We start from the raw sequence: 16365 nt of genomic DNA on the forward strand, positions 1-16365 counted from the left end.
AAGAAGTTGAATCCCTGAATAGTCCAATAGCAGGCTCTGAAATTGAGGCAATAATTAATAGCCTACCAACCAAAAAAAGTCCAGGACCAGATGGATTCACAGCTGAATTCTACCAGAGGTACAAGGAGGAGTTGGTACCATTCCTTCTGAAACTATTCCAATCAATAGAAAAAGAGGGAATCCTCCCTAACTCATTTTACGAGGCCAACATCATCCTGATACCAAAGCCTGACAGAGATACAACAAAAAAAAGAGAATTTTAGACCAATAACCCTGATGAACATCGATGCAAAAATCCTCAATAAAATACTGGCAAACCGAATCCAGCAGCACATCAAAAAGCTTATCCACCATGATCAAGTGGGCTTCATCCCTGGGATGCAAGGCTGGTTCAACATTCGCAAATCAATAAATGTAATCCAGCATATAAACAGAACCAAAGACGAAAACCACATGATTATCTCAATAGATGCAGAAAAGGCCTTTGACAAAATTCAACAGCCCTTCATGCTAAAAGCTCTCAATAAATTCGGTATTGATGGAACGTATCTCAAAATAATAAGAGCTATTTATGACAAACCCACAGCCAGTATCATACTGAATGGGCAAAAACTGGAAGCATTCCCTTTGAAATCTGGCACAAGACAGGGATGCCCTCTCTCACCACTCCTATTCAACATAGTGTTGGAAGTGCTGGCTAGGGCAATCAGGCAAGAGAAAGAAATAAAGGGTATTCAGTTAGGAAAAGAAGAAGTCAAATTGTCCCTGTTTGCAGATGACATGACTGTATATTTAGAAAACCCCATTGTCTCAGCCCAAAATCTCCTTAAGCTGATAAACAACTTCAGCAAAGTCTCAGGATACAAAATCAATGTGCAAAAATCACAAGCATTCTTATACACCAGTAACAGACAAACAGAGAGTCAAATCATGAATGAACTCCCATTCACAATAGCTTCAAAGAGAATAAAATACCTAGGAATCCAACTTACAAGAGATGTAAAGGACCTCTTCAAGGAGAACTACAAACCACTGCTCAGTGAAATAAAAGAGGACACAAAGAAATGGAAGAACATACCATGCTCATGGATGGGAAGAATCAATATTGTGAAAATGGCCATACTGCCCAAGGTAATTTATAGATTCAATGCCATCCCCATTAAGCTGCCAATGACTGTCTTCACAGAATTGGAAAAAACTGCTTTAAAGTTCATATGGAACCAACAAAGACCCTGCATTGCCAAGACAATCCTAAGCCAAAAGAACAAAACTGGAGGCATCACGCTACCTGACTTCAAACTATACTACAAGGCTACAGTAACCAAAACAGCATGGTACTGGTACCAAAACAGAGATATAGACCAATGGAACAGAAAAGAGCCCTCAGAAATAATACCACACATCTACAGCCATCTGATCTTTGACAAACCTGACAAAAACAAGAAATGGGGAAAGGATTCCCTATTTAATAAATGGTGCTGGGAAAATTGGCTTGCCATAAGTAGAAAGCTGAAACTGGATCCTTTCCTTACTCCTTATACGAGATTTAATTCAAGATGGATTAGAGACTTAAATGTTAGACCTAAAACCATAAAAACCCTAGAAGAAAACCTAGGTAATACCATACAGGACATAGGCATGGGCAAGGACTTCATGTCTAAAACACCAAAAGCAATGGCAACAAAAGCCAAAATTGACAAATGAGATCTAATTAAACTAAAGAGTTTCTGCACAGCAAAAGAAACCACCATCAGAGTGAACAGACAACCTATAGAATGGGAGAAAATTTTTGCAATCTACTCATCTGACAAAGGGCTAATATCCAGAACCTACAAAGAACTCAATCAAATTTACAAGAAGAAAATAGCCCTATCAAAAAGTGGGCAAAGGATATGAACAGACACTTCTCAAAAGAACACATTCATACAGCAAACAGACACATGAAAAAATGCTCATCATCACTTGCCATCAGAGAAATGCAAATCAAAACCACAATGAGATACCATCTTACACCAGTTAGAATAGCGATCATTAAAAAATCAGGAAACAACAGGTGCTGGAGAGGATGTGAAGAAATAGGAACACTTTTACACTGTTGGTGGGACTGTAAACTAGTTCAACCACTGTGGAAAACAGTGTGGTGATTCCTCAAGGATCTAGAACTAGAAATACCATTTGACCCAGCCATCCCATTACTGGGTATATACCCAAAGGATTATAAGTCATGCTGCTATAAAGGCACATGCACACGTATGTTTATTGCGGCACTATTCACAATAGCAAAGACTTGGAATCAACCCAGATGTCCATCAGTGACAGACTGGATTAAGAAAATGTGGCAAATATACACCATGGAATACTATGCAGCCATAAAAAAGGATGAGTTCGTGTCCTTTGTAGGGACATGGATGCAGCTGGAAACCATAATTCTCAGCAAACTATCACAAGAACAGAAAACCAAATACCACATGTTCTCACTGATAGGTGGGAATTGAACAATGAGATCACTTGGACACAGAAAGGGGAACATCACACACCGGGTCCTATTGTGGGGAGGGGGTAGTGGGGAGGGATAGCATTAGGAGATATACCTAATGTAAATAACAAGTTAATGAGTGCAGGACACCAACATGGCACATGTATACATATGTAAGAAACCTGCACGTTGTACACATGTACCCTAGAACTTAAAGTATAATTAAAAAATATATATATACAACCTAAAAAAAAAAAAAAAAACTGCCTGCTTTTAAGAGGGATATTATAGACTATTGAGAAAAATACTCCTAAGAAGGTATATATGTTTAAGTGGGTGTATTCCATTCATATTACAACAAAATAACCTAATGTCATTAAACGAAGTCTCTGAAAGAACCCCCAATAAATTGACGTAGGAAGTCTGTATAGATAAAAATGCCAGGTCACCCACCTGAGCTGAAAGGAGTAAGAGGATGGAGTAGTGAGGCTGGAAAATGACTACAGTTTGAAAAATGTGTCTGTCTTTAGTCACAGTGAAGAGGAGGGGATTTAAAGAAATAGTGGGTAGGCCGGGCGCGATGGGTCACACTTGCAATCCCAGCACTTTGGGAGGCTGAGGTGGGTGGATTATGAGGTCAGGAGTTTGAGACCAGCCTGACCAACATGGAGAAACCCCGTCTCTACTAAAAATACAAAAAAAAAAAAAAAAGCCAAGTGTGGTGACACACACCTGCAATCCTGGTTACTCAGGAGGCTGAGGCAGGAGAATCACTTGAACCCAGGAGGTGGAGGCTGCAGTGAACAGAGATTGTACCACTGCACTCCAGCCTGGGTGACAGGGTGAGACTCCGTCTCAAAAAAAAAAAAATAAAAATAAAAGAACATAAAATGCTGACTCAAAAATACTCATTTTGTATTCACTCAAAACAAAAATAACAATTTAGGCCAGACACAGTGGCTCATACCTGTAATCCCAGCACTTTGGGAGGGCAAGGTAGGTGGATCATGAGGTTAGGAGTTGGAGACCAGCCTAGCCAACATGGTGAAACCCCATCTCTACTAAAAATACAAAAAAATTAGCTGAGTCTGGTGACACACGCCTGTAATCCTGGTTACTCAGGGGGCTGAGGCAGAAGAATCGCTTGAACCCAGGAGGTGGAGGCTGCAGTGAGCCAAGATGGCACCACTGCACTCCAGCCTGGGCAAGAAAGCGAGACTGCCCCCAAAATTAAAATAGTGGCTTATTGACTCTTCTAAAATATTCTCAGAATTAGATATCCTGGCAGAATGAGAGCCAAGAGAGAGGGAAAGAAAGTGAATACAGGGAAGAGGAGATCATCGGACAGAACAAAGCCCTGAGCGGGCAACTGGTGATACTGGCGGCAAGGCTGGCCTTAAAGGGGAGGAGAGATGGGAAGGAGAGTGGTGAGGAATGGCGGCAGAGGCAGAGAAGTTTGTATCAGAGACAGGGAGGAAACGAGGTCATTCTCATACGATAATCTCCACCCTCTTGGGGGAGGAAGCATAGCTGTCTGCTGAAAATGAGGGAGAGAAGCAAAAATTTCAAATCATTACTGAGGGAATGGGAGAGGGATCTATAGAGGAACCCACAGGATTGCTAGAAAAATGTCTGACTTAGACAAACTCTTCAGGCCTTAACTCCTCATCTATAAGGTGGGGATATTTTACATTCCTCAATAAGGATAAAACAAAATACACAAAAAGTGATTTGTACAGTATGAATGATACACAAGTATTATTGATGTTAAACTTTCTTCAGATTACTTTGAAATTTCATTCCCTTAATCCTCCTGACATACATAGTTGGACATATAATGTATCAATTATATGCATTTAATTATTTCACATGTTGTTATTTCTGCAGCCAGGCTCTAAACTATTTGCGAGCAGATGTGTTCCATACATCTGTGAAGCTTCAATTCTGGCTAATAAAACATTAGGTCCCCAGTAGGGACTTGGTAAATTCTTGTGGACTGTATTGATTCCCCAGTCTTACTGCGCGTCTGGCACTGTGCTGTGTGCTGGTGAATTTACTGGTATTATATTTTACAAAATGGGCAAATGGAGACACTAGTCATTCCATTTTAGACAAAATTAATTTTCACTATTGTGATCATAAATCTTATACTCTGACTGGCTTGACCTATTTCATATTTCGGTATTTGCCATCTTTAAGACTTTTCCATTTAGAGTAAATGTTGATCAAGGGAAGAAAATGTTTCTACCTGGGTGCAGTATTCAATCCTCTCCAAAATGATGGCAAAGTTGGGCCTGTCTTCAGGCTGATGTTGCCAGCACTGAGTCATTATCCGGTATCTAAAAGAAGCAGCACATTAATTAAAATCAGGAGAAGCACAACGATGAAAAATATATTTTGTTCCAGCCCCAGGGTTGGAATGAATACGTTGAGGGCGGGAACTCGTCTAGGCCCGTGTACTTGGCCTATGCTGCCCCCTGCTGATTGGTCAAGGAAGAGTGTGCAGGTGTAAAGGTATCTAACACAGATATCCTGATGTTTACGTTAACTACGGCTGCTCTCATTCCATTCCTGAATTAAAGCCACTTCGGGGACAGAATATTCCAATTACATTTCCCATCTGCGTTGCTTGTGGGAAGGAAGTGAGGGGTGCCAGGCAGGGCAGCAGACATTGCAGGGAATGGAAATCTTTAAAGTAGACATGGACATACGGTGTACGGCAGCAGGGCCTGGGCCTGGGACACACATTCCCAGCAGGAGCTTGGGGAATGTAGGCTTGGTGAGTCCACAGCCTGTAGCCAGACAATGGACACTTTTTCTGGGATGGCATCATTGCTTTTGAGGGCCTGGGAGACCCACCCATCTCATTGAAGTCGCAGTCACATTCCCATCTTGGGGCATATTAAAGGGAGGGCAGCTATCTACCCCTTCATCTTAAAGAAGCATATGTGACTCTGGATATTTTTTGAAAAGAAAAACTGCTTAGTAACTACTAGTAGAAAAGTTCCTAAGAGAGTCATACACAGGCCCAGGGCAGTTCTTGGGTGGGTCCATCCGGCCTCCACTGGTGACGAACTCCAGAACTTCCTGGTTGCTTTTGCTGGGATATGGCATATATCCGAGAGAAAAGATTTCCCACAGCAGCACTCCAAAGGACCTGGGCATGGGACAGAGGACATGGAGATGGATATAGACACATCCACCCACATTCACTCACACACACAGGCGCACAGACATACAATTTCAACCCTTTTTTTTGTTTCATTATACCCTTGGCCATAATAGAGAACTCTTAAAACGTAGAAAACTTTTAAAAATAAGAAAATACTGCACGTGATGCTCCCTTAAAAGACAACCACTGTTAATGTGTAAGTCATTTCTGTGCTGAGATTTTTTTTTCACTTAGTCACAGTTATATTCAATATGCAATTTTGGACCTTGATTTTTCCGCACATTTCATTATAGCATAAATATTTTCCATGCCAGCACATATTATAAATAACATTCGGAATGGCTAATGGCTATAAAACATTCCATTGAGTAGTTGGTTTGCCTTATTTCCACATTGTTTTCAGTTTTCAAAATATTTAAAATACTATGATGAACATCGTTGTGCATTTTTTAAAGGGAAGATTTTAAGATAAAGGCTCTGAATTACTAGATTAGGATGTACAGCCAGCTGATTCCATAGTCTCCTGCAGTTCTCTGAGCTTCAGTTCCATCTATCAGATGCCCACTCATCAACTTCACTGGCCTATTTTAATAGGCAACTCAAATTTAACATGCCCAAATGGAACTCTTTCTGTACACACACCATCTCCTCCTTCATTCTTTTCCAGCTCAGCAGCATCTCTGGTTATACGTTCAAGCCCAAAACCTAAGAGTCGTCCTTGATTCCATTCTCCCACACTCCTCCACTTCCCATCCAACAGTCAGCAGTCCTATTAACTCTACTTTCAAGATAGGTCTTGAATCCAGATAGGATAATCTAGTAATTCAGGGTGGTTACTGAATTAAAATGTAGGATAGTTCTAGTAAAATAAATAGATCAAAAGAATATGAATGTTGACAAATTCTTGATACATACTATTTGGTTTCCAAATGTGTTATTCTATTCATCTACCAGCACCATGTAAAAGCGTGGTAGACACACTCACCAGCATTGAGTATTCTTAATAACAACAACTTTTGCTGATTTTAAGGCAAAAAATGGTAGAATATTTTAAATTATGTTTATTGACTTGATAATTAACATGGTTGGATGTTTTCCCAAGTGTTTATTAATTCATTTCACTTTTTTCCTATGCATTGCTCATTTTTATGGTATCTATCAATTTTCTTTTTGATTTTTAGGCATTCTTTGTATGTCAGAGATGTTAACCTTTTATAAAAAGTTCAAATACTTTTATTAATTTCTTTCTTTTTTCTTTTTTCTTTTTTTTTTGGAGATGTAGTCTTGCTGTTACTCAGGCTGGAGTGCAGTGGCGCCATCTCGGCTCACTGCAACCTCTACCTTCCAGGTTCAAGTTGATTGCCTGCCTCAGCCTCCCAAGTAGGTGGGATTACAGGTGCCCACCACAATGCGTGGCTAATTTTTGTATTTTTAGTAGAGACAGGGTTTCACCATGTTGGCCAGGCTGGTCTCGAACTCCTGACTGCAGGTGATCCTCCCACCTCAGCCTCCAAAGTGCTGGGATTACAGGTGTGAAACACCACACCCGGCCTTAGTTACTTTCTAATGCTACTTTTTAGCATACCAAAGATTTTTATTTTGAGATAGTCAAACCTATTTTTTTAATGTCATGATTTCCTTTACTTTATAGTTATACAATCTTCCCTTCGCCAAAGATTAGATAAATATTTGCTATCTTCTTCTAGTTGTGTTTGTTTTTCCTCTCTTCTTAAATCTAGTTGGAATTTAATTTGGTGTCTAGTGTGAGGTAAGGACCTAAATTGATTTGCTTTTCAAATAACTACTCTTCCAACACTATGCATAAGATAATTTCCTCCTTACCCATTGACTCGCGATTAAAAACAGGTCTGTTTCTGGCTATATTTTCACTTCATCTATTTGTCTGCTTCTTGCATTGATACCATTCTGTTTTAATTTTTGTGTATTTGTCTTAATATCTGATAAGGCATTTTTGTCTATTTCTCTTTAAAAAATATTTGATTTCTCATTTGTTGTTTTAAAAGCTTTATGAGATGAATTCTTCATGTTCTAAAAGAATCACCTTTGATATTTTGATTAAAACTTTAAACCACTACTCTAATGATTAGCTTTTTGACAAAGACTATCTTTTAGTGTCTGACTGTAGTTTTCTGAGGTTAGCAAATATCACCACAAAAATTGTAGAGGAAAATAGTTCCTCCATCTTCTAAAAACATGGGGTGCTTTTATTGTCATCATCTGTGTGAAATTTCAAAGACTGTTGTGAGAAGGATTGGGCAAAGATATTTTCCCTATTTTTCAGGTGAGAAGGTTGAAGCAGAGGTTATTATACAACTAATCTGAGACAGACTGGAATACATTATTAGATCTCTTGATTTTGCTACCTACAAATTGCCTGGCATGCATATTCTTCCTTTCTGTTTGGCGATCTTACTTCCCTTCAAGGCAAAACTAGGCAAAATCAAATGAGCCAGAAACTGGCAATAAGGCCTAAGGAATTACAGCTATATGTTTTCCACTTTTCTAGATAGATACAGGTTATAGCATCCTTTGAGAGCACTAATAGAACTGCACATGGATATTTATTTTCTTAGAGTTCAAGGGAGCAATAAGTAGTATTGGTCATAGAACTTTGATAATTTTGAACAAGTAGGATTGTCCTATTTGCAAATAACAATACCAGATACCTAGTTAAATTTGAGTTCCAGATAAGCAACAAATAGTTTTTTTAGTATATGTATGCTCCAATATTTCTACTAAAAAACTATTTGATGTGCATCTGAAATTCAGTTTCACTGGCCATTTTGTATTTTATCTAGAAACCCTACAGATAGGGCAAATCTATATTTTGTATGCCAGATGGTTCTTTCATCACCTATAAGCCTCCCCTAAATAGGAGCGACAAAGTCCAAAGCTTTGCACCAGAGCATTTAAAATCAAATAAAGAGAAATATATACATATATATATATACTTAAAACTTCACTTTCTTTTTGTATTAAACTTGCTCTGCCTGAAATGATAGAAATAGCATACATTATTGCTGATTAAACTGTTAAACATTTGAATCAATGAAGATAACAATCTGATAAAAGATTTTAAAATAACAAGCTGCTCTGTGTCAGCCTTTAAAAGCCACATTTTTCTCCTTAATCATAACCTGAAAGGAGGTTATGATTAAAGAAAAAAGGCCATTGTGGAAGATGGTCTCCAGGTGTGATACAGGGTATGCTCTTAGGAAAAATGGGAGCCAAAAATTAATATCTTTAAATGTCCATCCAGCAGATTGCAAGATCTCACACAGCTCTTTGAGCTTCAGTTTCATCTATCAGATGCCCACTCATTAGCTTCACTGGCCTATGTTAATAGGCAACTCAAATTCATCATGCCCAAACGGAACTCCTTCTGAACCCACACCATCTCCTCCTCCATTCTTTCCCAACTCAGCAGCACCTCTGGTTATGCATTTGTTTAAGCCCAAAACCCAGGAGTCATCCTTGACTCCGTTATCCCACACCCCTCCATTTCCCATCCAACAGTCAGCAGTCCTGTTAACTCTACATTCAAGATAGATCTTGAGGCTGGGCGCTGTGGCTCACGCCTGTAATCTCAGCACTTTGGGAGGCCGAGGTGGGCGGATCACTTGAGGTCAGGAGTTAGAGACCAGCCTGGCCAACATAGTGAAACTCCGTCTCTACTAAAAATACAAAAATTAGCTGGGTGTGGTAGCACAAGCCTGTAATCCCAGCTACTTGGGAGGCTGAGGTGAGAGGATTGTTTCAACCCAGGAGGCGGAGGTTGCAGTGAGCTGAGATGGTGCCACTGTACTCCAGCTTGGGCAGCAGAACGAGACTCTGTCTCAAGAAAAAAAAAAGTCTTCAATCTGACTACTTTGCACTACCTCCACTGCCACCACCAAGCCACACCACTCTCCTCTTTCTCTCAGCTAGCAATGTGCAGGATTTTCTTAACTAGTTTCCTTCTTCACTTACCTGCCTCTAGCGTAAATTCAATGGCAGAGGGATTTTTTTTTTAAAAAAGCAAAGATCATATCACACTCCTGCTTACAACCCTTCAACCGGCATCCCATGGTGTTTAGAATAAAATCCACATCCCCTCATCTGAGCTCCAAGGCTGTCTGTGTTGTGACCCATCCCTTCCACCCCTACTGGCCCTGGGCTCCCTTAGCTCCGACCATCAGGACTTGATTTAATTTCTCAGCAAACAAGCTAGGCTCATTCCTGCCTCTGGCTGTTCACACTGGCTTTTTTCTGGAAAGTCTTTTCCCAGTTCTTTCCAAGGCCTGCCCTTTCTGTCTTTCAGGTATTGAAGTTACCTCCTGTGAGGAGCTTCCCCCCCGCCCACCTTTGCCAAAAATCCCCCAGCTCCTCCTTCTTCTGCCTGATTGTCTTAGAGCACTTCCCAATCCCTGCAGCTATGTAATTTGTTTAAGCATTCCAATTGTGAAACAGTCAAAACTTTAAAAAGAACCAGAGTATCTATGTATCTAGATGTTAATCTTTTGCCTTATTTGTGTCAGCTCTCCCTTTCTTTATGAAGACTTAAGAGACAGGAAGACCCCACCTCCCTCTCCGGGATCCCCTGCAGTTAGAGTGTATCCTACCCTTGTATGTTTCACAGTTTTAAACAATGCCTGAAAGCACAAACAATACTCTGTATTATAGACATTTTTTACATTGTAAAGTTATACATAAATGATATCCTACTCCTTTTTGTAATTTGCTTTTTCCCCACTGAACACTGTTTTTGAGATTTATCTATGTTGATACGTGTAGGTTTAGTGTGTTCTTTTATACTGCTGAATAGTTTTCCATGATATAAGTAAACCACAGTGAATTTTTCCATCTCCTAGTTGAGGGGTAGTTGGGTTGGGTTTTGTTTTTATTTTTGTTTTGCTTTTTCTCGATGGTAAACAATGTTGCAAGTGAACATCCAGCGCCCAAGTCTATTTGTGTCATCTTCTCTCTAATACTTAAAAATAGGAGTGTTGGGTCACGGGATGTGCATGTGTTCAGGACAATTACTTAATTGCTTAAGTTATTCTCTGTCTCTGGATCCCCTGGGTTGCTGGTGCTCTAACTTCACTGCATATCATATCAGAATCATCTGTTAACACACAGATTGCGGAGTCCCACCCCTAGAGTTTCTGTTGTATTAGGCCTGAGGTGGGGGCTGAGGATTCGCAGTTCCCAGGTGGTGCTGATGGACCACACTTAGAGATCCACTGGGTTACGTTAAAACCAAATCTCACTGGTGTAAAAACAACAAAGGCTCTTGCTCTCATTACGTGACGCTGGTCAGAAAGGCAGCTCTGGCCATTCGTGGACACATCGGGTTATGACATGATCTCAGCGCCGGGCTTTCAAAATGTGGAGGTTGTTCATTCATGCATCGTCTTCTTACTGTGGTGCTGTTTCCTGTGGTGCTGTTAAGTGATTTGATGCCATTTGGATTCCTTATGTTTTATCACTAGTATTTTTTACTATTAATTTTTAAATTTTTCTTCATGGAAGTTTGCAGGATCTTTATCACCATTGGCCTGAGGATGTGCCTTTTTTTTTTTTTTTTTTTCTTTTTTTGAGAGACAGAGTCTTGCTCTGTTGCCCAGGCTAGAGTGATCTCGGCTCACTGCAACCTCCGCCTCCCAGGTTCAAGCAATTCTCCTGCCTCAGCCTCCCAAGTAGCTGGGATTATAGGCACCCACCACCACGCCCAGCTAATTTTTGTATTTTTAGTAGAGATGGGTTTCACCATCTTGGCCAGGCTAGTCTCGAACTCCTGACCTCATGATCCACCCACCTTGGCCTCCCAAAGTGCTGAATTTCAGGCATGAGCCACTGCGCCCAGCCAAGGATGTGCCCTTTTAATCCACGGTGATTGGCACTTGGTGAATTCTTTCATTCTGGAAATTTATGTCCTGTGCTAGGAAATCTTGAATGATTTCTCTGCTGTCTTTATTCTCTTCATTTCCTCTGTTCCTTCTCTCTGGGACTCCTATTTTGTCAGCTAATTGGACCTTTTGGTTTATACCCCTTAATTTTTTAAATAAAAAATTCTTATATTTTCCTATATTTCCCATTTCTTTTTAGGTTTATTTTCTGGAAGGTTTATTTAGCTTCACACTCCATCCTTTTCATTACTTTTACATTTCTGTCATCAAATTTTTAAATAAGATTTGTTTTTTAGAACAGTTCAAACTTGGAAGAAACTGTGAATACAGAGTTCTCCTGTACTTCATACTCGATTCCTGCTACTTTTAGCATCACATTAGTATGATACAGTTGTTACAATTAATGAACCACAATTAAGGCATTATTGACTGAAGCCCATACTTTATTCAGCTTTCCTTAGTTTTCACTGAATGTCCTTTTTCTATTCCAGATTCCCACTAGGATATCGCATTACATTGAATTGTCCTGTTTCTTTAGGCTTCTCTTGACTATAACAACATCTCCGACTTTCCTTGTTTTTTATGACCTTGACAGGTTTGAGGATCTGGTCAGGGATTTTGTGGAATATTCCTCAATTGAGATTTGTCTGTTCTTCTCATGATTAGACTGTAGTTATAGGACATGGGGAGGAAGAAGACCACAGAGGTAAAGTACCATTTTCATCACATCAGGGGTGCATACCGGCAACACGACCCAGTCCTGTTGCTGTTTTTGTTGTTGTTGTTGTTGTTATTATTATTATTATTATTATTATTATTTGAGATGGAGTTTTGCTTTTGTCGCCCAGGCTGCAGTGCAGTTGCACAATCTCAGTTCACTACAACCTCCACCTCCCAGGTTCAAGCAATTCTCCTGCCTCAGCCTCCTGAGTAGCTGGGATTACAGGGGCCCGCCACCATGCCCAGCTAATTTTTGTATTTTTAGTAGAGATGGGTTTCACCATGTTGGCCAGGCTGGTCTCGAACTCCTGACCTCAAGTGATCCACCTGCCTTGGCTTCCCAAAGAGCTGAGATTACAGGCATAAGCCATTGTGCTTGGCCCCTAGACTTATCACAGTTGAGGTGGACTTTGAGCACCTGGCTGAGGTTGTATTTGTCAGGTCTCTCCACTGTGAAGTTTCTTTTTCCCGTCTGCCCCAGCCCTATACTCTTTGGAAGAAAGTGAGAACACGCGGCCCACACGGGCTTCAGGGCAGCCCTGCCCATCTCCTCGAGGCTACCTCTTATCACACTTGGATTTCCTCATCCTCCTAAAAGTATTGTTTAAAATAACCTTTTGTCGTCCATTTATGGTTGCAATAGTTTTTCTGATCTTTTGGAGGATATTATAGTTTTTAAAAAAAGTTTTCCTAAACTTTCTACATGTTTCTTCTTTCAAGTTCCTTTTTATATGTTTGTTTTCTTCAGATTAGAATATTTTCTCAAGTGTTTGTTGATTCTTGGTTGTCTGTTCATATTTTAAGACCGGGACAGTAAGAAGCCATTGGAAAGTTCTGTGTAAGACATTGGCTGGTGGGCAGCCTGCTTGCTTGTTTCACTGGGTGCAATTTCCTGTGACTGCTGTAAACAAAAACAAAACAAACAAACAAAAAACTACATGCTTGGTGGCTTAAAACAACATAAGTTCATTCTCTGAGAGTTCTGAAGGCCGGACCTCTGAAACTGGTATCACAGGACTGAAATCAAGGTGTCAGCAGGGCTGTGTCCCCTCCGGAGGCTCTAGGGGAGACTCTGTTCCCTGCTTCTTCTGGCTTCTGGTGGCTGCGGGACCTCCTTGAGTTGGGACCGCATCTCCAGTCTTGGCCTCTGTGCTCACACTGCCTCTTCTTTTGTGTGTATGACATCTCCTGGTCCTTCTCCCTTATATGGATACTTGCGATGGCATTTAGGGCCCACCTAGATAATCCAGGACAGCTGCCCCACTCTAGGATCCTCAACTCCATCACATCTGCAAAGACCCATTTTTCTTATAAGGCAACATTCTGGGCCTCTGGGATTAGGACGTCATACCTTCAGGCGGCCATTATTCAGCCCACTGCACCTGTGCCCCACTTGGCAGTGCTGTAACTGTAATTTTCTCTTCATCGGTCCTCCAAAGAGAAATGATCTGATCTCCTGCCCAGTTGCCAGTGTTCTTGGTGCTGAGGGGCCAGTGGGGGCCAGGACCAGAGAGAATTCAGTTCAGTCTCGGAGAGAGCCCCAGTCTTGTGCTGATGGTAGATGAGGGACAGCCAGCAAGCTTCAGGGGTGAGGAGCTCAGCCACAGGATTTAGTTATTCCTTAAACAGACCTTTCATGAATTTTCCTGTTTGCTATACCTCCCCTTCTTTTCTTCCTCCCTCCCTTTCTTCTCTCTCCCCCTCCCTCCTACCCCCTCTTCCCTCCCCCGCTTTCTCTCTCTCTCTCTCTCTTTCTCCCTCTCTTGCTTGCCCAGGTTGGAGTGCAGTGGCATGATCATAGCTCACTGCAGCCTTGACTTCCTGGGCTCAAGTGATCCTCCCATCCAAGCTTCCAGAGTAGCTAGGACCACATGTGTGTACCATGACACCTGGCTAATTTTTAAATTTTTGGTAGAGATGGGGCCTTTGCTATGCTACCCAGGCTGGTCTTGAACTCCTGGGCTCAAGCAGTCCTCCAGCTTCAGCCTACCAAAGTATTGGGATTACAGGCGTGAGCAACTGTGCCTGGCCTACACCCCTACTGTCAATTTCTGGGCCTTTCTGGGGCTCTTAGGCCGAGGGAACCAGCCCTGCTTCTGGATCTGGACTGTTGGTTTAGAGATCCACTTTCTAGTCTTCTTAGTAAGGTACCACGTGTTCATGACTTCCCAGTTTCCAAAATTTTGTCATTGTTGTGTCCTTGTAGGGTTTAATGCAAATAAAAGACTCCCTTTATTGCGGCGTGTGTGTGTGTGTGTGTGTGTGTGTGTGTGTGTGTACTTCGTGAAGGGCATGCGTTCAATCTGCCATTTAAAATTACATGTGAATGTTAATGTGTGGTCCTTCAGCCAGCAATGGCAGCATCACTCTGGGACTTGTTAGAAATGCACATTCTCAGCTAGATCCCAGACCTTCTGAATCATAAATTCCCAGGGTAGGGTCCAATAATCTGAATTTTAACAAGTCTTTATGAATTCTGATATATGCTCACATTTGAGAACCACTGTTGTTGGGTGTATTGATTCTTCTCTTTTCCCTCCCTGCTAACACAGGGGCTCCCGGCTTAGAGTATGGAATCATTTGGCCCAGGAGCACTACCTTACGGCTGCAGGGATACCTGGAGGATGATAGCAGACTTACCATGTGTCTGTTTTAGAGGTGAATATTCCTTCCATGAAGGCCTCTGGGGGCATCCACTTAACTGGCAGCATCGCACAGCCTCCCTTTCTGTAGTAGCTCGCCCTGTGGGGAAGGAGAGGAAAACCAAACTAGGATCTGGAGATGGCACTAAGCATCCACTCTGTCGGGAAAGTTGAGAAAGTGGGAACAATATAGTCTACCCATTAAAGGTCTGAAATTAACCAACGGTCCTTGGTGGTTCAGGAGGAGAGCAGGGGCACACAGATCTTTTAGTTAAGAACGTTGGTGTCATTTAATAGAAGATAAAATAACCCATGAGAGGCATGAGAGGAATGATCTATGCAATGACTAAGATACCTGCTAGCAGATGTTTAGCTTTCCTGTTGGGTTTTGTTTGTTATAGCTCACAATGAATAACATTACTGCAACCTTATAAGTATAGTGTGTTTCTGATGATCTGCAGTAATGCAAGATCCAAAATGGGAGAACTGAGAGCAGGGCTTGTGTCTTAATCATTTTGGATCCTCTGACACTCACAGCATTTAGTTCAGTGTAGGCAATCAACCAGTAATCTAGACAGCTGTGTGGACCCTGCCTGCCATGACACACCCAGACAAAAGAACACAGGGCTAGGCGTAGAGTTGGTTTGCAAGGTAGACGAGTTAATTTACTAGTTTTCATCAGTAATGTCATTAATGCAACTCACTGATAAAAACCAATAAATTAACTCATCTGCCTGTTAGGCCAATTGCATGTCTAGCCTGGTATTCTCCTCTCTGAATGTGTTACAGGAGGCAGCTTCCTGCCAGCTGTTGACATTAATTAATTACCTCAATAAATATGTACTGAATATTTAGTGTGTATCAAGTACTCTGCCATGTGCTGAGGACATAAATAGGCCAGTCTCTCTCTCCCAAGGATATTGTTTGGTGGAAGAAGTGGATATATATGCCTTGCATTATAGAACACCACATACAGTAATGTATGTGCAAGGCTCAGTGACACAAATGAAGAATGGATTCATTCTACTTGAGGCAGGGGTCAGGGACAGGGAAAGCTTCACAGAAGGGCACTCATGGAGCTGAGTAGGAAAGACGCTCTCCCAGAAGACCATTCCTGACCCGTGCCATTGCACAAAGTATAGAGTAGGTGGGGAACGAAGGACTGTAGATAACTTTGGGTGGTTGAAGCCTGGAGCTGGGAGCTGTCAGAGCTGAGCCTGGGAAGGAAAAGTCAGGTAACAGAGGGCTTGAGGAGTCATGCTGCAGCATTTGTATTTGAAATGAGAGGCAGTCTCAGGGTATTCTGAGGAAGGAGAGGAAGGAACACTGAGCTTGTGGGTAGCATTAGAAGATGATGTGGAGCAAAGGAGAGGAGTACGACAGATAGCAGTGGTAGACGCTCCAGAAACGTCTTTACTACATCTTCCACGTGCTGCTGCCCCGTGG

General features: G+C 41.5%; 2 protein-coding genes across 9 annotated transcripts in view; one reads left to right on the top strand and one right to left on the bottom strand.

The window, feature by feature from the left end:
* LOC105479710 (CAP-Gly domain containing linker protein family member 4) overlaps window positions 1–14965 on the top strand; it is a 115526-nt gene extending 100561 nt beyond the window's left edge. For 5 of the 6 annotated variants that reach the window (XM_071076450.1, XM_071076454.1, XM_071076451.1 and 2 more), the window contains one exon: window positions 14830–14935. In XM_071076450.1, coding sequence (XP_070932551.1) covers window positions 14830–14905 — 76 coding nt within the window. In that variant the 3' untranslated portion in view covers window positions 14906–14935. Of the gene's footprint in view, window positions 1–14829 lie in introns of all 6 variants that reach the window. The other variant, XM_071076452.1, reaches the window with a different exon arrangement.
* LOC105479716 (ALK receptor tyrosine kinase) overlaps window positions 1–16365 on the bottom strand; it is a 750786-nt gene that overhangs the window by 6300 nt on the left and 728121 nt on the right. For all 3 annotated transcript variants that reach the window (XM_011737869.3, XM_024792241.2, XM_071076449.1), the window contains 3 exons: window positions 14918–15019; window positions 5499–5633; window positions 4725–4815 (listed from right to left, as the gene is read on the bottom strand). In XM_011737869.3, the coding sequence (XP_011736171.2) occupies window positions 4725–4815; window positions 5499–5633; window positions 14918–15019 (328 nt within the window). The remainder of the gene's footprint in view (window positions 1–4724; window positions 4816–5498; window positions 5634–14917; window positions 15020–16365) is intronic.

The sequence above is a fragment of the Macaca nemestrina genome, chromosome 13 (genome assembly GCF_043159975.1).
Source record: "Macaca nemestrina isolate mMacNem1 chromosome 13, mMacNem.hap1, whole genome shotgun sequence".
NCBI classification, from domain to species: domain Eukaryota; kingdom Metazoa; phylum Chordata; class Mammalia; order Primates; family Cercopithecidae; genus Macaca; species Macaca nemestrina.